At 36.3% G+C, this 22,175-nt stretch overlaps 1 protein-coding gene and 1 non-coding gene across 7 annotated transcripts in view; one reads left to right on the forward strand and one right to left on the reverse strand.

Annotated features, from left to right (window-relative positions):
- The window catches only part of Fam13b (family with sequence similarity 13 member B), a 99,949-nt gene that overhangs the window by 23,263 nt on the left and 54,511 nt on the right, over positions 1-22,175 (reverse strand). For all 6 annotated transcript variants that reach the window (XM_047555157.1, XM_047555160.1, XM_047555156.1 and 3 more), the window contains 2 exons: positions 2,734-2,798; positions 574-622 (listed from right to left, as the gene is read on the reverse strand). In XM_047555157.1, coding sequence (XP_047411113.1) covers positions 574-622; positions 2,734-2,798 — 114 coding nt within the window. The remainder of the gene's footprint in view (positions 1-573; positions 623-2,733; positions 2,799-22,175) is intronic.
- On the forward strand, positions 11,118-11,194 carry Trnat-ugu (transfer RNA threonine (anticodon UGU)). Its single transcript has one exon. It is a non-coding gene; the product is annotated as a tRNA-Thr (tRNA).

A 22,175-nucleotide genomic window follows, 5' to 3' on the forward strand; every position in this document is an offset into this window, starting at 1 on the left:
CAAAAAAAATTAATAATAAGTTACCGATTAACTACAAAACATCTAACAAAAGTATTTATATTTACATCTCCTTTAAACCTATCCAATATAAGAACTGAAGTCCAAATATAGCTGGCATGCTAAACTCCAGCAATTTGGGAAGCACAGATTGTAGGATCACAAGTTCAAGGACAGCCTCGGCAGCTTTTTTAGACCCTGTCTCAGAAAAAGAAAAGGCTGGGAGGCTGAGGCAGGAAGATCTTGAGTTCAAAGCCAGCCTCAGGAAAAGCAAGGTGCTAAGCAACTCAGTGAGACCCTGTCTCTAAATAAAATACAAAAAAATTGGGTTGGGGCTGTGACTCAGTGGTCAAGTGCCCCTGAGTTCAATCCCTGGCACGCCATTGCCCCCACCCCCACAAGAGAAAAGAAAAAGAAAGAAAAGGGGTAGGGATATAACTTACTGGTAGAGCTCCCCTGGGTTCAAACCCCAATACCACAAAGCAAAAAAATAATAATAATGATAAAGATAATGATAATATTTGGTACATTAAACCTTGGTAATTTTAAGAACCGTAAGATATAAGTATTTCTTACCAGAATCAAGTGTGACAATTTATCACTGTCAAATAACAAATATTCTTTCCTAAAAATACAAGTAAAGTTATTAGTATATAAGAATACAAAGGTTACTATTACTACATATTTCTTACCTAGATTCCTCTCTTCCCCAATATAATTAGCATTTAAAATGTGAGAGGTGAGAATGACCACTGGGCGAAAGCCCATTCTTTGGAGCCCTATATCTGAAAATCACACAATACTGAAAAGATCCACAGAATCACTTCAGATTTAGAAAAATTAAGTAATGCTCCCCACCTCCCTGTCAACACACAAAACCACCCCCCAAAAAGAAAAACTTTTACAGAAGGGAAATTAAAATCCATAATAAATAAAAATAAACACAAGCAAACAAAAAAAAAGCACAATGGGATTTTGTAAAATAAATATTAGTTTTAACCAAACAGCTTTATTCTCCCCACTTTGAGACTTCTAAAATTTTTTTAAAAAGGTATAGCTATGTTCTTTACTTTAAATGTTTTCTATCACAAGGTTACGTTGTAATCAACGGTTACTAGTTCTAAAACTTTCCCTCCTCTAAATATGAGTAAAATAAAAAAGGAAATTAAAAAAATTTTTAGTTTACATTTTATCCCCCCAGAAAAATTCACCCCTATTAAGAACAAGTGTTCACAACAAGTTATCACAAATGATTTCTACCTATTCGACCAATCAACAGAGCATCTGCTATTATGCAGTAGGTTATCATTATAACTTTGGGAAACTACTTTTCCCCAAAAACACTTGTAAAAATTTATAATACAATCAAGTGCCACTTCTAACTTGATCTAAAGATGGCAATTCATCTCCTCAGACACATAATCATCTTATTCTTGCTGAGCATAAGAAATGAACTAAATTCCCTGAAAAGCTCAAGGCCTTTCTTTGCTTAGGTAGGATGAGTAGATTCTAGGCTAGCTGACCAAAACACCTAATCACTTAAAATTTGAGAAACGTGAGTGTTTTAAACATGCAAAATGTAATCCACCTAAGCAAGGTACTTTTTGGATCTAAGAACAAGTTTGCTAACCTATACAAGTTGAAGAGGAAAGAGCTTTTTCCAAAAACATTTGAGTCCTCACTAAATGGATCCTTATTGTTCTACCAAATCCAGATGTCATCATTCTGGGGATGCCTGTTAATGCTGTTAATCTTAATTCTTCAGCCCATAGCTCCAAAACTCCCTGGGCTGGAAGAGGATCATTCCTGCCTCCTGAAAGGAAGCACAAGGAACTGCTGTAAGCAGGAAATCTGTGGACCTTCAGAGTATGGGGACGCTCCAGAGACATGGCTCCAAAGAATTTACTTACCTTTAGAGAACAGGTTTCCTACTCACAATTAAGAGACAATGGTATTAACACAAGTTTACCCTGGTCAACAGGCTATTAGCAAATTAGTAATGCTGTTTTGGATCTCCAAATATTTACAATCTAGTTTGCAACTTCATTATTGGTGTGTTTTCAGTATATCAAATCATCTTTCCTAAGAAAGCTATTATGCACTTCTTGGCATGTCTGAAAGAAGGATTCAAAGAGACCCAAATCCTTTAAAAGGATAAGAAAGCTTTAACTCAAAGGGTTTCTATCTACTGAAACTCTACATTTAGTTGACATCTCACTGTTTCAGGCATTACTTGCTCTATCACAGCTGGCCAAGGAGGTGAACAAGTAGCAACTGCTTAAGACTAGAGTGGAACACACCAAGAATGAGTTCAAATGGGAAGTGAAGTATTCTGTACATTATCTGTACAAGCCAATACGTTATAATCTTTTGGTTAGCTAGTCACAGCTGCGAGATCATGAATTAACTCACTGACTGGTATATTCTGAGTATCAATAAATTTTCAATTGTTCTGTAAATCAACTACAAGTTTTAGGTGTCTCCAATGGTGTGTTCTTCCCACTGAATGTTTTCTAAGTTATAACTAATGTTTGTCTAAAGTTGTTTCAACTCTGAAGATTTGTGGACATTTAATGTGTTATCCTACTACTTAAAATAAGAAGTTTGAATTTCTTTTAGACTGCCTAAACTGTATGTCATAAAAGAAATTCATCTGAACACTCCACCCCAAAATCTCTGAAGAGCTATAAATGTAAGAATGATTTATTAGCTAAAAACAACAAGAGAAATACTTACCTTGCAAGATGGCCTTCCTCACTATCACCATGGTCACTGCATGGCTCTAACAGTATATCTACAGTCTGGAAAAAAGAATACCATCACTGTATTAATGGAGCTCCCATCACTCATATGACAGAAAGTTGCCAATGGAATTAAGATATTAGATTATGGGTTAGTCAAACACCCTCTTTAGCTATCATTTAAAATAATAGCCTGTGGGAATTGGTATTTCTTTGTACAGACAGTAACTTATTGTCCCTCAAAATCTGAATCATATTAAGCATAGTAGGGACCCTGATTTCTCAGGTACCACCATTACTCTTCCTCTCCTTTAAAAATTATGGCCTTCAGCCTGGGGTTGTAGTTCAGTGGTAGAACGCTTGTATGGCAATGCATGGGGCACTGGGTTCAATCCTCAGTACCACATACAAATAAATAAATAAAATAAAGGTATTATGTCCATCTATGACTTAAAAAAAAAAAAGGTGGCCTTCTGATCTTGCTCATCTATTACTGTTTGCTTTGTTTTTCCTCAGTTACAACCATAAAGGTTGGTGACTTCCTAGCAGAAAAGAGTTCTGGTGAACTTCGCCAAATTCCTTTATCATGTGCATTTAAAATAACAACTGCTTTCCACTCAGGGGGCCCCTCAGAAACAGAGCAATGCCCCCCACACCACACCATTTTCCAATGAGCTTAGTTACATCACTTCATCACAATTTCCCCTACAAATGTAAAAACCTCAAGTCTAATGCTAATGTCTTGAGCATTACTAAAAAGTGTATTAAATTATTGGTGTTTTTGATGATCATCTCTAAAATCAACAAGAACTTGTATTTTCTTCTCAGATTCTTTAGAAACTACCACTTGTCCAGTTTTGTTTAGTATGAAAGAGTTCATAATTATCTGAAAAGTTAATGAACTACTTTTTCCCTTTTCTAACTACTTATCTCTATGAAGCTGAACTGTCATACTCTTCTAAAACAATCTACAGCAGCAGACTGAAATTAGAAGCAAATGTGAGAATCCAGCTGTCTTCTAAGTCAGACAGGCACTAAATATATATGCAAACATAAAATAATGCAACTCTTTAAACTAAAAAATGTTTATGAATAGTTGTTTATTAAGAAAAAAGTGGCCAGGCATGGTGGTATGTGTCTGTAGTTCCAGCTACTCAAGAGGCTGAGGCAACAGGAGAGCTTGAGACCAAAGTTCAAGGCCAGCCTGAGCAACAAGAGTGGAAAAAAAGGTGGGAAGAAGGAAAAAGCAACCTTATTAATATTTTATTATTATGTTTAAGTGAATTAATATTTTAAAAATTTTTTGTTTTTATTTCTAATATGGTAAATGCTGATGGATATACCTACACAAACAAAAGCTCTTTGGAATCCTCAATAATTTTTAAGAGTAAAGGGGTCCCAAGACCCAAAGTGTGAGAACTGATCTAAAAGTTGGACTTTAGTAAACTTTAAGCTGTAGAATGTAGCCTTACATTCTGAAGGTTTCTAGGCACATTAAAACAACAACAACAACAAAAAAAAAAAACAAGTATTTAAAATATTACCTGACCAAATGCTTAAAATGAGCCTTGGTATCTTAAAGAACCAAACTCAAGTTCCAGCTCTAACTCTCATCACAAATGTGAGAATAAGAAGTAACTTGTCTACCTTAAGGGTTATTATGAAAGAAGCAACAGAAATATCTCATACTAAAATCAATAAAGCTATATTTAAAAGACATACTATTCCACTGTCAATTCTTATTTAACCTATAATTTTTTACCATGAAATAACTGAAACAAAATACAAAGATTAATATAATTAATATCCGCATATGTTAGAGTCAGCTTTAGGCAACATAATTCTTAAATTTGCTTTCCAAATAGTGAAAATCAGTAAACAAAAAGGCAATTGGAGGCAATGTATAAGATAAAGTGACAAAAAAAAAAAAAAAAAAAGAAAGAAAGAAAGAAAGAAAAAAGATAAAGTGACAGAAGTAAAACCTGACTGCCTAGCAGTAAAGGAGATGAAATATAAAACCAGGTGCCAAACTGTGCTCTATATTATGCCTTAGGACAAAGAAATTAAGTAAGAGTCATCAAAGTCAGATTAGAATGTAGTCAGAGTTCAATTACAGACAATGAAATATATACTTTCTATAAATACAAGAAAAAATGTATGTTTCATTGCTTCATATTTACTTCCTCAGAATTCATTCAAAATCAAACATTCATTCATATGTGGGTAGAGAAGAGCTTGGGCATTGGCTAAAATATCAGCTGGCAAAATAACTTATATCTTCTCCCTTTCTTCTCCCTCCCCATGTGCCTTTCCACAAACATCAGAGTCCTCAAAAGGAAGTAAGCCACTCTGGTCTCAAAAGTAAGCTAGAGACCTTTTGTAGTAAGCAGCCATAGTAGTAGGAGCAGAAGTTGCACCACAGGGTTACTGTCAGGAATTAATTAAGGCCTGGTGGGCATTTCTAGTAATTGTTCTCTACCTATGCCTTAGTCATCAATAATTGGTGCTTCTACATTGCTTGGTTTTGCTTCTTCCCATCTCCACTTATCTAGCTCTTTTCAAGCATGCTAGTTACTTGTTTTAAGTAGGTTAAAGTTCCTTACTCCATTCTGCACATTTAATGTGTTCCACAAATCCTTAATAAACTGCATATTAAGATAATTCAATCTTGTCCACTTTCTTTTACTGAATTAATATGATGAAAACTGATAAGGTCCCATAATAGAATAAGTCAAATGACAGTCATCTCTTCCTCTAGACTGCCTGCTAGTTTCTCCAAATATAACCTCCATTTCAGAAGTGAGATGACTCTATTTTAGCACTTTCTCAGTGTTTGCAATACATGAATAATTTCAACTTTTAGAGAGTACCACCAATGAATGTACTCTGCAATGGATGAATTTTATGGAAGTTTACTGATAAATCCAGATATTCTGATGTAAGCTTGGATCAGACTACTGATCTACACACAGTTGCAAATCCCAAAAACAGCCCAAATGACTGTACAACTTGCTGTATCTACTAAGAATCTACAGAGACAAGTTTCAAATGAAACTCTGAAAAAAATATTGATTTGTAAAACATATATATTTTGAGGGGAGGGTGAGTAGGACATCCAGGGGTGTTGTACTTCTAAGCTAAATCCCAGCCCTTTTAAAAAGTGTTTATTTTGAAACAGGTCTAAGTTGCCTGGGCAAACTTGGAACTTCTCTTCTTCCTGCCTCAGCCTCCTGAATGGCTGCACCAGCATACATAACTTATAAATGACATATCTGTTACCCAAAGTATACATATAACCCAAACGCAACAAGAAGAAAACAGTCTAATTTTAAAATGGGCAAAACACACACCAAAGAAAATATATGCATGACAAACACACAAAAAGATGCTCAACATCACATCATTAAGGAATTCAAGATTCAAACAATGATATACCACTATACAACTATCAGAACAGCCCAAATCCAAAACACTAACAACACCCATGTGGCAAAGATGTGCAGTTCTCATCTGCTGCTAGAAAAATGAATGAGACACTAATCCAAATTTATGTAGGCATTTAGATTATACTACAGGTGATATTCAGGTCAGTGGGGAAAAGATAGGTAATTAAAAAATTTATGTGTTAACTAGGTAAATGTCTAGAAAAAAAGTAAAATTCACTCTACACTTTATACCATAATAAATTTCTAAGGGGTTAAATATTTCAAAGTTGAAAATAAAGTCACAGAAGTATTTTTAAAAAGAAAAGTAATTTAGAATTTCAGAGTAGGGAAGGACTTTTCAACTATGACATAAAACCTAAAAAAAAAAAAAAGAAAAAGAAAAAAGAAAGATAAAACTGAATACTGCCAAAAATGAACTTAAGCAGCTCAAAAGACAAATTTAAAATATTTTTAGTTAATCACGAAAAAGGTATATTTCCTTAATAAATAAAAGTGCCTATAAATCAAAAAGGGAAAAACCCAACCATCCAACAGAAAAATGCCTAAAGTATACAGGTAACTAGAAATAAAAAAGACACTGATCATTTTTACAAAAATATCAATGGCGGATTGGGAATCTAGCTCAATGGTAGAGTACTTGCTTGGCAGTCATGAGGCCCAGAGTTTGATCAGCAACACTGCCCCCAAAAAAGTACAAAATGTCAATGGAGGGCTGGGGTTGTAGCTCAGTGGTAGAGTGCTGGCCTAGCATGTGTGAGGTATTGGGTTCGAATCTCAGCACTGCATATAAATAAAATAAAGGTTCACTGACAACTAAAAAATATTCGAAAACAAAAGGTCAATGAAAACTAATTTACAAGTTTCACTAATCAGGGTATAATAAAAAATCTGCCAAGAGCATAGTGAAATAGATACTAGTACACATTGCTAATGACTGACAGTATAAACTTGGTTCAGTGGAGACAATTTGGCAATATATAACAAAATTATAATTGTATATAAATAAATATAATTTTTCTTATCTAAGCAATATCTTTTCAGAAGTAAATATTTTAAAATTCTATAAAACAAAAATCAGTTACCTATACACAACGTTTTTTAAAAAATTGGTGCTGGGGAGTGAACCCAGGGCCTTGCACATACTAAGCAAATTCTATAGCCCCATATAGCATTTAATCACTAGAAGTCCCAAGATTAATTTCATACTGGCTAATCAACCACTGTGGTACTATGGTTTGAGTAGCCCCTAGTATTCTTCAGTTTATGTGATTTTAATAGCTTTGGTTAAAATGCTAAAAAATAATCTGATTTCCTTATATTGCAAGTCAATTTCAGAGACACAACCTTCTTGCTAGGGATGTAGTTCAGTGGTAGAGTACTTTTCCAGCATGTACAAGTCCCTGGGTTCAATCCCCAGTCCCAAGAGCAGGGAAAAAATTATTTTTTGAAGCAATCTTCAAAATTATTTTTGGTAGCTAAAACCTTGATCTCTTTATAACATTTTAACCCACGAGTGGCAAACTACAGGCTACTAGCCAAATCCAGCTCAATGCCACTTTTTGTATGGTTAGTAATATAAGAATGGTTTTTACATTTTTTTCCCCTCCCTGGTACTAGGGATAAAACCTAGCCGTGCTTTACCACTGAGCTACATCCATAGTTACTTTTTTTATTTGAGACAGGGTCTCACTAAGTTTTTGAGACTGGCTTCAGAATTTGCCTCACGTCCCTGAGTTGTTGGGATTATAGGTTACCCAACTGCACTGGGGCAGGGGCGTTCACATTTTTAAATGATTGTATGTGCATGGGGGGAGGGGATCAAAAGAATATATAACAACATAAAATTTATAAATCCAAATTTAGGGACCATAAATATAGTTTTTGGGTTTTTTTTTGGCAGTGCTAGAAATCAAACCCAGGATGTTTTGCACACTCAGCAAGCCTCTACCAATGAGCTACGTCCCCATCAGCCCTAAAATAAAGTTTTATTGGCACACAGCCATGCTCATTTGTTTATATATTTTCTCTGGGTGCTTTCAAGCTATCACAACAGAATTAATTAGTTGTGACAGAACTATACCCACAAAACCTAAAATATTTACTATCTGACCCTTTACAAAAAGTTTGCTGACCTCTACTTTAATTAGCCTTACATTTTCCTTGACTTCAGTTACCACCTGAATCATGCCATAAGACATTTGAAACTCATATGTCCTCTCCAACTCATATTCCCCTCTTCTGGCAACTTCTTCACCTTGCTGCCACACTAAAAGCCTCATTTCAAGTTTCCAACCCACTTAGCATGTACTCTGCACACTGGTCAACTATTTCAAACATATTTTTATCAAAGCCCTTAACAAGGTTGTCAAGTTTACTATCAGTTTTCTGTCTTCCAGGTAGAAAAATGTTAAAAGAAAATGTTACACCATGTACACTGCTAGTTTAGTTTACTACAAACTCATGCTACCAAACATCAGCTAGATCTCCACTGGTTCTTGAGTATCTACTGATTTCTACTTGTTGTATTTGATTTTTTTTTCCCATGGAGGATCTTGAAAAACTACCTGTTTCTTGAAACTGCAAACCCTATTCTATCTCCTTGACCCTCTGCAAATGAGGCATTTCATTTTAAAATAAAACAATCTCAAATAATAAGCCCAAACCACCTTCTGGTTCAAAAGCATTATGTATCTCCCCTTGAACAGCAGATTAAAAGCAACTGTTCCTATTTAGATATAATCACTCAACCTGTACCCTCTGAAACATCTTTACTTTCTCTCTCACTGCAACCACCCTGCAGTATTACACAAATTATTCTATTTTTTGACATTTTTAAATCACTACTTTATCTAGAGACTGATTCTCACCATACTACTGACATACAAAAATTACCATGTGATAGAAAAGGGGGTCAGAGAGCTATACCACAACCAGGTTATGCAATTATTCTCTTTTTATTTGCAAAACAAAATTGTACTTGTCTAAAAAATATTCCAGCCAGGTGCAGTGAAACACACCTGCAATCCCAGCAGCTCCAGAGGCTGAGGCAGGAAGATCCCAAGTTCAACGCTAACCTCAGCAATGTGGCAAGGGTCTAAGCAACTTAGCAAGACCCTGTCTCAAAATAAAAAATAAAAAGGGCTGGGATGCCTGTAATCCCAGCAGTGCAGGAGGCTGAGACAGGAGATTGTGAGTTCAAAGCCAGCCTCAGCAAAAGCAAGGCACTAAGCAACTTAGTGAGACCTTGTCTCTAAATAAAAATATAAAACAGGGCTGGGAATGTGGCTTAGTGGTCAAGTGGCCTGAGTTCAATCCCCAGTATGTGGCTGGGGGACAGGGAGCTGGGGGATGGGGAGCCTGGGGATGTGGCTCAGTATACTGGTTAAACATCCCTGGATTCAATCCCTGGTCAAAAAAAAAAATCCACACTTCACTGTTTCTACTTTTCTACCTGCTCATTTGATACTCATCCTCGATCACTAACATCTGTCTTCTTCCATGATATCCACTACCCTACAAAGCTTCTTTAACAATCTTTAAATGGAATTAAATTTTTATGTTTAGACTGACTGTAAATCAACAGAAACTGTCAGACTCTAAATATAAAAGAACTTAAGAAAAGTAAAATCACCTGTAACCCATCATCCAGATGGCCACTGGAAATATTTTGCTATATTTCTTACACACACAAAAATTCATTAGGCCAAGTAATCTACACTTAGATTTTTTAAAAAATAACTTTACATGATGACTATTACCCATACCTTTAAAACAATTTCAAATGATTCAGCAATACTCAATTATATGGATTTGCCATGATTTGACTATTTCCCAGTTAATGAAGATTTTTAATGTCTCTCATTTTTTTCTCCTGCAAATAAACCCTCAATGAGAATTCTACTAGGCAAATTTTTGCATGCATCTCTGATTTGTGTACATTTCCTTAGGATATACTCCAAGATTTTGATATTTCTATCTATAAGATTTAATGTCTTTTGTTCCTATTATAAATGTGTTTCCAGGAAAATATGTAGCAGTTTATACTTCCACTGTCTGTATGAGAGTGCCAATCTCAGTTTGCCATCATCAGCATTAAATACATTGCTCCTAGGTTATTTTCTACTTTTTTGTTGTTGTTGTTCAATAGTGAGGCAAAGAAAGCTACCACTTTGGACTTTTAACCTCACTAGTAAGCAAATAAAAGAAAATTAAACATTCTCTTCCTATTTTATTTTTGCACATTTGCCTTTCACCTGTTAACTTTTTAGTTTCACAAAATTCTTAAGGGAAAAAATCCTTTTTGACATTCCCAACTTCAATAAGCTGCTTCCTCCTCCAAGAATACAGAAATTACACAGGGGTTTCCTCAACCTGCTTTTCCTCTCGAAAGTCACTGGTTGGACAATTCCATTTGCTCATAACCAAAAAGCCCCATTATCAACCAAAGTTTATAAAGATTGAATTTTAAAGGCTATAAGAGAGAAAAATCAAATTACATATAGGGGAAAAACAATATGGATCTTAGCGGATTTCTCAACCCAGACCCTCACTGCCAGGAGGTCCTGGAATAACATGTATCAAGTTCTGAAAGAAAATGGATGCCAAACTAGATTTTTTATCCAGCAAAATTAAGCTTCAGATTTGAAGATGAAATAAAGACCTTCCATGATAAACAAAGTTAAATGAATTCACTACTAGAAAGCCTGCACTACAGAACATTCTCAACAAAATATTCCATGAGAAGGAAATGAAAAAAAAAAAAAAAGAAAACCAGCAAAGGGAGGAACTACACTGAAGTTCAATTAAAGGAGCAACTAAGTCAAGTTAAAAACCGAAAATAAACCAAAGTAACAAGGAATAAAAATCAGATCTCAATAATAACCCTGAATGTTAATGGCCTAAACTCATCAATCAAAAGACATAGACTGGGGCTGGGGAGATAGCTCAGTTGGTAGAGTGCTTGCCTTGTAAGCACAAGGCCCTGGGTTCGATCCCCAGCAAACCCCCCCACTCCCAAAAAAAGCATAGACTGACAGATTGGATTAAAAAAAAAAAAAACAAAAAAACAAAAAAAAACAACAACAACAACCAAAACACAATATGCTGTCCTAGGAAGATGAAAGGTTGGGAAAACGCATGTCACTCACATGGAGTGTGTAAACAAGCAAGGGTTTTCCATCCTCATATCAGACAAAGTAGACTTCAAATCAAAGTTAGTCAGAAGAGATAAAGAAGGTCATTTCATACTGCTTAAGGAAACCATACACCAACAAGACAGAACAATTGTAAATATATATGCCCCAAACAACGGAGCATCTGTGTATATCAAACAAACCCTTCTCAATTTCAAGAATCAAACAGATCACAACACAGTAATACTAGGTGACTTCAACATACCTCTCTCACCACTGGATATATCTTCCAGACAAAAACTAAACAAACCACAGAATTAAATGATACAATCAATGATTTAGACTTAACAGACATATATAATTTCATCCATCATCCAGTGAATACACTTTCTTCTCAGCAGCACATGAATTCTTCTCTGAAACAGACCATATGTTATGCCACAAAGCAACTCCCAGCAAATGCAAACAAACAAAAAAAAAGAAATACTACCCTGCATTCTATCAGATCATAATGGAATGAAACTAGAAACCAACGGTAAGATAAAAAACAGAAGCTACTCCAACATCTGCAGACTAAATAGCATGCTAACGAATGATGAATGGACAGCAGAAGAAATCAGGGAGGTAATTAAAAAATACTTAGAGACAAATGAGAACACTGAAACAATATATCAAAATCTCTGGGACACTAGGAAGGAAGTGCTAAAAGGAAAGTTCATTGCATTGAACTCATACGTTGAAAGTATAAAATGTCAACAAATAAATGACCTAACAAACATCTCAAAGTCCTAGAAAAAGAAGAACAAATCAACACCCAAAACAGCAGAAGACAGGAAATGATTAAAATCAGAGCTGAAATCAATAAAATTGAAACAAAAGAAAGAATTGAAAAAAATTGACAAAACAAAAAGTTGGTTCTTTGAAAAAAATAAAATTGATAAGCCCTTAGTCACACTAACAAAGAGAAAGAAAGAAAGCTCAAATTACTAAAATTTGTGATGAAAAAGGAAATATCGAGACACACTACTGAAAGACAGACGATAATTAGAAACTATTTTGAAAAGTTATACTCAAATACAATAAAAACACTTGAAGACATCGACAAATTTCTAGAGACATATGATCTACCCAAACTGATTCAGGAGGACATACGCAATTTAAACTCATCAATTTCAAGCAATGAGGTAGAAGATGCCATCAAAAGCCTACCAACCAAGAAAAGCCCAGGACCAGACAGATTCTCAGTCGAGTTCTACAAGACCTTCAAACAAGAATGAACACCAAGACTCCTCAAATTATTCCATGAAACAAAAAAGGAGGGAACCCTTCCAAACTCATTCTATGAGGCTAGTGTCACCCTGACACCAAAACCAGACAAAGACACAGCAAGGAAAGAAAACCTCAGACCAATATCCCTCATGAACATAGATGCAAAAATTCTCAATAAAATTCTGGCGAACTGCATACAAAAACATATTAAAAAGATAGTGTGCCACGATCATGCGGTTCATTCCTAGGATGCAAGGTTGGTTCAACATATGGAAATCAATCGCATCAACAGACTTAAAGACAAGAATCATGATTATCTCAACAGATGCAGAGAAAGCATCTGACAAAATACAGCACTTCTTCATGTTCAAAACCCTAGAAAAACGAGGGGTAGTAGAAACATACCTCAACATTGTAAAATCTATCAATGCTAAGCCCGTGGTCAACATCATTCTAAATGGAGAAAAATGTGAAAGGATTCCCTCTAAGAACTGGAACAAGACAGGGATGCCTTCTTTCACCACTTCTATTCAACATCGTCCTTGATACCCTAGCCAGAGCAATCAGACAAAAGAAATTAAAGGGATATGAATAGGAAAAGAAGAACTCAATCTATCACTATTTGCTGACAACATGATTCTGTATCTGGAAGATCCAAAAAATTCCACCAGAAAACGTCTAGGACTCATAAATGAATTCGGCAAAGTCGCAGGATATAAAATCAATACCCATAAATCAAATGCATTTCTATACATAAGTGACAAATCCACTGCAAGAGAAATTAGGAAAACTATCCCATTCGCAATAGACTCCAAAACAAACAAACAAACAACAACAACAACAAAAAAACCAACAACTTTGGAATCAATCTAACAAAAGAGGTGAAAGACCTCTACAATGAGAACTACAGGACACTAAAGAAAGAAACTGAAGACCTTAGAAGATGGAAAGATCTCCCATGCTCTTGCACAGGCAGAATTAATAGTCAAAATGGCCAGACTATCAAAAATGTTATACAGATTCAAAGCAATTCCTATTAAAATCCCAATGACATTCTTCATAGAACTAGAAATAGCAATCATGAAATACATCTGGAAGAACAAAAGACCCAGAATAGCCAAAGCACTCCTGGGCAGGAAGAGTGATGTAGGAGGTATCAAAATATCAGACCTTAAACTACACCACACCGCAACTGTAATGAAAATGGTATAGTAAAAATGGTATAATGAAAATAGACAGGTAGACCAATGGTACAGCATAGAAGACATGGAGACATACCCAAATAAGTACAGTTATCTCATACTAGATAAAGGTGCCAAAAATATACATTGGGCAAGAGGTAACCTATTCAACAAATGGTGCTGGGAAAACTGGAATTCATATGTAGCAAAATGAAATTAAACCCCTATCTCTCACCCTGCACAAAACTCAACTGAAAGTGGATCAAAGAATTAGGCACTAGAACAGAGACCCTGCACCTGACAGAAGAAAAAGTAGGCTCAAATCTTTATCATGTCAGCTTAGGACCTGATTTCCTTAACAAGACTCCTAAAGCACAAGAAGTAAAATTAAGAATCAATAAGTGGGATGGATTCAAACTAAAAAGCTGCTTCTCAGCAAAAGAAACAATCAATAAAGTGAAGAGAGAGTCTACAGAATGGGGAAAAAATCTTTAGCACACGCACCTCAGATAGAGCACTAATCTCCAAGATACATAAAGAACTCCAAAACCTTAATACCAAAAAAACAAAGAAATGAATCAATAAATGGGCTAAAAAATGGACAGACACTTCACAGAAGAAGAAATACAAATGATCAACAAATGTGAAAAAATGTCCCATCATCTCCTGCAATTAGAGAAATGCAAATCAAAACTACTCTAAGATTTCATCTCACTTCAGTCACAATGGCAATACAAGCAACAATAAATGTTGGCAAGGACGTGGGAGAAAAGGTAAATTCATATATTGCTGGTGGGACTGCAGATTGATGCAGCCACTCTGGAAAGCAGTATGGAGATTCCTCAGAAAACTTTGAATGGAACCACCATTTGACCCAGCTATTCCACTCCTTGGTCTATACCCAAAGGACTTAAAATCAGCATACTACAGTGACACAGCTACATCAATATATTTTTTTTAAGAGTAAGAATTGTTTATTGTATTGATTTACATACCAAGGTGGTTGCCCCTAGGCAGAATAGCAAGGAAATCAAGAGATGAACAGTATATAAAAGGTTTGGGGGCTAGAAATGAACACATTCATAGCTGGGCACAGTGGTGCATACCTGTAACCCCAACAATTTGGGAGGCTGATGCAGGAGGATCACAAGTTAGACGACAGTCTCGGGTGTTACGGAGTGCATGAGATTTACAAACCACCATGAATATTGAACCAAATTGAAAGGGAAAAAGTTTTGTTTTGTTTTGTTTTGTTTTTTAAATAAATAACACTAAACACTATTTATTGACAGATACCAGATTGTATGACAAGAAATTTACTTTTGTTAACTGTCATCTTCAAAATAATCTATTTTTTAAATTTATTTTTATTGTAAACAAATGGGATACATGTTGTTTCTGTTTGTACATGGAGTCAAGGCATACCATTTGTGTATTCGTACATTTACACAAGGTAATGATGTTTGAATCATTTTGTTATTTTTTCCTACACCCAACCCCTCCCACCCCTCTTTTCCCACTACACAGTCCCTCCTTCCTCCATTCTTGCACCCCTCCCACCCCCCATCATGTGTCATCATCCACTTATCAGTAAGATCATTCGTCCTTTGGATTTTTGAGATTGGCTTATCCCACTTAGCATGATGTTCTCCAATTTCATCCATTTACCAGCAAATGCCATAATTTTATTATTCTCTATAGCTGAGTAATATTCCACTGTATATATATACCACAGTTTCTTTATCCATTCATCAATTGAAGGACATCTAGATTGGTTCCACAGTCTGGCTATTGTGAATTGAGCAGCTATGAACATTGATGTGGCTGTATCTCTGTAGTATGCTGATTTTAAGTCCTTTGGGTATAGGCTGAGGAGTGGGATAGCTGGGTCAAATGGTGGGTCCATTCCAAGCTTTCTGAGGAATCTCCACACTGCTTTCCAGAGTGGCTGCACTTATTTGCAGCCCCACCAGCAATGTATGAGTGTACCTTTTTCCCCACATCCTCTCCAACACCTATTGCTGCTTGTATTCTAGATAATTGGGGTGAGATGGAATCTTAGTGTAGTTTTGATTTGCTTTTCTCTTATTAGTAAAGATGGTGAACATTTTTTTTCATATGTTTGTTGATTGCTTGTAGATCATCTTCTGTAAAGTGTTTGTTCATATCCTTAGCCCATTTGTTGATTGGGTTATTTGTATTCTTGGTGTAGAGTTTTTTGAGTTCTTTATATATTCTGGAAATTAGTGCTCTATCTGAAGTATGAGTGGCAAAGATACTCTCCTACTCTGTAGGCTCTCTCTTTGCATTGCTGATAGTTTCCTTTGCTGAGAGAAAGCTATTTAGTTTGAATCAGTCCCAGTTATTGATTCTTGCTTTTATTTCTTGTGCTACGGGAGTCCTGTTGAGGAAGTCTGATCCTAAGCCAACAAGTTGAACATTTGGACTTACTTTTTCTTCTATAAAATGCAGGGTCTCTGGTCTGATTTCAAGGTCCTTGATTCATTTTGAGTTGATTTTTGTGCAGGGTGAGAGATAGGGGTTTAGTTTCATTCTGTTGCATATGGATTTCCAGTTTTCCCAAGCACCATTTGTTGAACAGGCTATCTTTTCTCCATTGCATATTTTTGCACCTTTGTGTAGTATGAGAAAATTGTATTTATTTGGATTTGTGTCCATGTCCTCTATTGTGTACCACTGATCTACCTGTCTATTTTGGTGCCAATACCATGCCGTTTTGTTACTATTGCTTTGTAGTATAGTTGAAGTTCTGGTATTGCGATACCCCCTGTTTCATTCTTCCTGCTAAGGATTGCTTTAGCTATTCTGGGTTTCTTATTCTTCCAGATGAATTTCATGACTGCTAGCTCTATTTCTGTAAGGTATGTCATTGAGATTTTAATTGGAATTGCATTGAATCTGTATAGCACTTTTGGTTGTATGGCCATTTTGACAATATTAATTCTGCCTATCCAAGAACATAGGAGATCTTTCCATCTTCTAAGGTCTTCCTCAATTTCTTCAATTTTCTTTCTTCAATATTTTGTAGTTTTCATTATAGAGATCTTTTATCTCTTTGGTTAGATTGATGCCCAAGTATTTTATTTTTTTTGAGGCTATTGCAAATGGAGTTGTTTTCCTCATTTCCCTTTCAGCTGTTCCGTCACTTGTATATAAAAATGCTTTAGATTTATGTGTTAATTTTATAGCCTGCTATTTTGCTGAATTCATTGATGAGGTCTAGAAGTTTTCTGGAGGAAGTTTTTGGATCCTCTAAATATAGAATCATGTCATCAGCAAATAGGGACAGGTTAAGTTCCTCTTTTCCTATTCGTATCCCTTTAATTTCTTTGGTCTGCCTAATTGCTTTGGCTAGAGTTTGAGAACAATGTTGAATAGAAGTGGTGAAAGAGGACATCCCTGTCTTGTTCCCATTTTTAAAGGGAATGGTTTCAGTTTTTCTCCATTAAGAATGATGTTGGCCATGGGCTTAGCATAAATAGCCTTTACAATGTTCAGGTATGTTCCTACTATCCCTATTTTTTCTAGTGTTTTGAGCATGAAGGGGTGTTGTATTTTGTCAAACGCTTTTTCTGCGTCAACTGAAATAACCATATGATTCTTATCCTTAAGTCTACTGACATAATGGATTATGTTTATTGATTTACGGATGTTAAACCATCCTTGCATTGCAGGGATGAACCCCACTTGATCGTGGTGCACGATTTTCTTTATGTTTTTGGATATGGTTTACCAGTATTTTGTTAAGGATCTTTGCATCTATATTCATCAAGGATATTGGTCTAAAATTTTCTTTCCCTGATGTGTCTTTATCTGGTTTGGATGTGAGGGGTGATATTAGCTTCATAGAATGAGTTTGGTAGGGTACCCTCCTTTTCTATTTCCTGGAATACTTTGAGAAGGAATGAGTTCTTCTTTGAAGGTCTTGTAGAACTCAGCTGAGAATCCGTATGGTCCTGGGCTTTTCTTGAATGGTAGGTTTTTAATGGCTTCTTCTATTTCATTGTTTGACATTGATCTGTTTAAATTGTGTATGTCCTCCTGGTTCAGTTTGGGAGGAGCATATGTCTCTAGAAAATTGTCAATGTCTTCGGTAGCTTCTATTTTGTTGGAATACAGATTTTCAAAGTAGCTTCTCATTATGTTCTGTATCTCAGTGGTGTCTGTCGTGATATTTCCTTTTTCATCACAAATTTTAGTAATTTGAGTTTTCTCTCTCCTTCTCTTTGTTATGAGGCTAAGGGTTTGTCTATTTTGTTTACTTTCTCAAACAACCAACTTTTTGTCAATTTTTTGAATTGTTTCTTTTGTTTCAATTTCATTGATTTCAGCTCTGATTTTAATTATTCCCTGTCTTCTACTACTTTTGCTGTTTTTCTGTTCTTCTTTTTCTAGGGCTTTGAGCTGTAATGTTAGGTCATTTAGTTGTTGACTTTTCATTGTTTTCTGGAATGCGCTCCATGCAATGAATTTTCCTCTTGGTACCGCTTTCATAGTGTCCCAGAGATTTTGATATGTTGTATCGTCATTCTCATTTACCTCTGAGAATTTTTTTTTATCTCCTTCCTGATGTTTTCTGTTATCCATGTTTCATTCAATAGCACATTATTTAGTCTCCATGTGTTGGAGTAATTTCTGTGTTTTGTCATTGATTTCTACTCTCATTCCACAAGGCAGTATCTCTATTTTTTTGCATTTCCTAAGGGTTGCTTTGTGGCATAACATATGGTCTATTTTTGAAAAGGTTCCATGTGCTGCTGAGAAGAAAGTGAATACGCTCGTTGATGGATGGAATATTCTATATATGTCTATTAAGTCTAGGTTATTGATTGTGTTATTGAGTTCTATGGTTTCTTTGGTTGGTTTTTGTTTGGAAGATCTATCTAGTGGTGACAGCGGTGCATTAAAGTCACCCAGAATTACTGTGTTGTGGTCTATGTGATTCCTGAAACTGAGAAGGTTTGTTTGATGTACAGGGATGCACCATTGTTTGGGGCATAAATATTTACTATCGTTATGTCTTCCTGATTTATGGTTCCCTGAAGCAGTATGAAATATCCTTCTTTATCCCTTCTGACTAACTTTGGCTTGAAGTCCACTTTATCTGATATAAGGATGGGAACCCCCGCTTTTTTACTAGTCCATGTGCGTGGTAGGTTTTTTTCCCATCCTTTCACCTTTACTCTGTGGATGTCTTTTTCTATGAGGTGAGTCTCTTGCAGGCAGCATATTGTTGGGCCTTTCTTTTTAATCCATTCTGCCAGTCTATGTCTTTTGATTGATGAGTTTAGGCCATTAATGTTCAGGGTTATGATTGAGATATGATTTGTATTCCCAGTCATTTGGCTTATTTTTGGTTTTTAAGTTGGCTTGGTTTCTCCTTTGAGTGGGTTTTCTCTAAGGTAGTTCCTCCCTTTGCTGTCCTCCATTGTCGTTTTTCATTTCCTCCTCATGGAATATTTTGTTGAAAACATTCTGTACTGCAGGCTTTCTATTTGTAAATTCTTTTAACTTTTGTTTATCATGGAAGGATTTTATTTCATCTTCAAATCTGAAGGTAAGTTTTGCTGGGTATAGGATTCTTGGTTGGCAACCATGTTCTTTCAGAGCTTGAAATATGTTGTTCCAGGCCCTTCTAGCTTTTAGAGTCTGGGTTGAGAAGTCTGCTGCTATCCGTATTGGTTTCCCCCTATATGTAATCTGATGCTTTTGTCTCGCAGCCTTCAACATCCTATCTTTATTTTGAATGTTAGGCATTTTCATTATAATGTGCCTTAGTGTGGATCTGATGTGATTTTGTGCATTTGGTGTTCTGTAAGTCTCTTGTATTTGATTTTCCATTTCATTCTTCAGGTTTGGGAAATCTTCTGATATTATTTCATTGAATAGGTTGTTCATTCCTTTGGTTTGTATCTCTGTGCCTTAAATTTGGTCTTTTCATGATGTTCCATAGTTCTTGGAGATTTTGTTCATGATTTCTTACCATCTTCTCTGTTTGGGCAACTTTATTTTCAAGATTCAATATTTTGTCTTCATTGTCTGAGGTTCTGTCTTCCAAGTGGTCTAGTCTTTTGGTGATGTTTTCCATTGAGTTTTTTATTTGGTTTACTGTTTCCTTCATTTCAAGGATTTCTGTTTGGGTTTTTTTTTTGAGAATCTCTATCTCTTTGTTGAAATGATCTTTTGCTTCCTGCACTTGCTCTTTCAGCTTATTGGTATTATCATTCATTGCCTGCATTTGCTCTCTTATCTCATTCTTTGCTTCATGAATCATCTTAATCATGTATAAACTGAAGTCCTTTTCTGACATTTCTTCTAACATACTGTCATTGGATTCTATTAACATAGAATCTAGACTTGTTTGGATCATTTTCTTCCCTTGTTTTTTCATGTTGTTCATGTATCTTCCCCTCTAGCAGTGCAGATCTGGGGTACTGCAGTTTCCCCCTAAAGGTTTATAATGGCCCTATAGATTTCCAAAACCCGTTCTTTAAGGGGAGATCAATATTAGCAGTGCCCAATTCAGACAATATGCAATCCTAGACCAAATAGCCCCTATGAGACAATAACAAATTGTCTTAATAAACAGAATGGGTTCAAATATTATCTTCAGTAAAACAAACAAATTTGCAATAAGGTCTGCAGTTTCTAATGGAGGACAAAGAGGATGCAAAGGGATGTAGAATGTGGCTGTTAATGAGATAAGAAAAGAATATACAGAAGTTCTAGATAATAGAAAGAGTGAGAGTGTAATCAAAAGAAATTGGATGTTAGCATGCAAAAAAGGGAGAAAGAGACTCTGAGGGAACAGGTAAACAAAAGGAAAAGAGAGCAAGAAAAGTAAAGAAATAAAAACTTAAAAACTTTTTCAATAAGGAGAGAAAAGAAAATCTACAGTATAACAGTCATATAGTAATGAAACCTCCCAGAGTTCAGTAGCCTGATGCAGGAGAGGTACCTGACAATGAGCTTCAAGCCTCCAGCAGGCTTCTCAGGATGGGTTTTGTCCCACCTAAAGATCGGAACTATGGCTTCCAGGATTATCCAAGATGGCCGCTCTGGCTTCCAAATGTGTTGGCAAATGGGGAGCTGCAGCTCAGGGTGTGGCAGAGGTCAGCAGGAGGTCCTGGAGGCGGGATGCGGTTGGTTAGGCAGGGGTCCTGGAGGCCTGGAGTGTTTGGTGTGGTTGTGGGATCCTGGAGTCCAGTTGCAATCAGTCAGTCTGGGGTCCCGGTGATAGGGTGCAGTCGGTTGGTCTGGGGGTCCTGGCGGCAGGGCGCAGTCAGTCGATGTGAGGGCCCCAGAGGCAGGGAGTGATTGGTTGGGCTGAGGGATCCTGGAGATGGGGCTCAGTAAATCCGGCCAGGGGTCCTCCGGAGCCGGGCTGTTGTCTCAAAATGGCGGCAGCCATGTGTAATCTAACCTGTAGGTACTGTAACAGTGACCTTCCAGGCAACAGCAGGCCGAGACAGGCAAGAGGCAGGTGAGAGGCAGGCAAATGGCGGATGATAGGTGCCAAGAAACAGATATCCTCTGCTTGAAACCGGGGTTATGGAGCGACAAGGAACGCAGCCTCCCTGTAGTCCTCCATCTTGGATCTCCCGGAAAAACTACATCAATATTTATAGCACCTAAATTCACAATAGTAAAACTATGGAACTAACCTTGATGCTCTTCAACAGATGAATGGATAAAGAAACTGTGGTACATATACACAATGGAATATTACTCAGCCTTAAAGAAGAATGAAATTGCAATTTGGCATTTGCAAGAAAATGGATGAAACTAGAGAATATCATGCTAAGAGAAGTAAGTCAATCACAAAAACCAAAGGCCAAATCTTTACTCTGATTAGCAGATGCTAATCCATAGTGGGGGTGGGGGTATGGCAAAGAATAAAGGAACTCTGGATTGTGCAGAGGGGAATAAGTGATGGTGGGGTGGTGGGAATGGGAGGGCAGTGGGAATGGGAGGGGTCATGGGAACGGGAGGGATGGTAGAATGAGACACACATTATTACCCTATATACATGTATTGTACTACCAGTATGACTGAATCATGTATAGCCAGAGGAATGAGAAGTTGTGCTCCATTTGTGTATAATGTATCCAAATGCCTTCTATTGTCATGTACAAGAAATTCGAATTTTAAAAAATTTTAAATTTTCATTTATGAAGGCACTCATTCATGTAAAACTTTCATTAAATAAAGGTCTATGCTTTTTTTTTCTTGTTAATCTGTCTTCTGATGGGTGTTTTAGCCATAAATCTACTGATGGGTAAGAAAAGAAATCTTTCCTTCCCTATAGATGGTTATAAGATATTCCAGGGGAAATGTTGAGTGGAGGAGATGAACATAGGAATCTAAAGTTCCAAGACACAGAGGTCT

Source organism: Sciurus carolinensis, chromosome 6 (genome assembly GCF_902686445.1).
Source record: "Sciurus carolinensis chromosome 6, mSciCar1.2, whole genome shotgun sequence".
Lineage (NCBI taxonomy): Eukaryota > Metazoa > Chordata > Mammalia > Rodentia > Sciuridae > Sciurus > Sciurus carolinensis.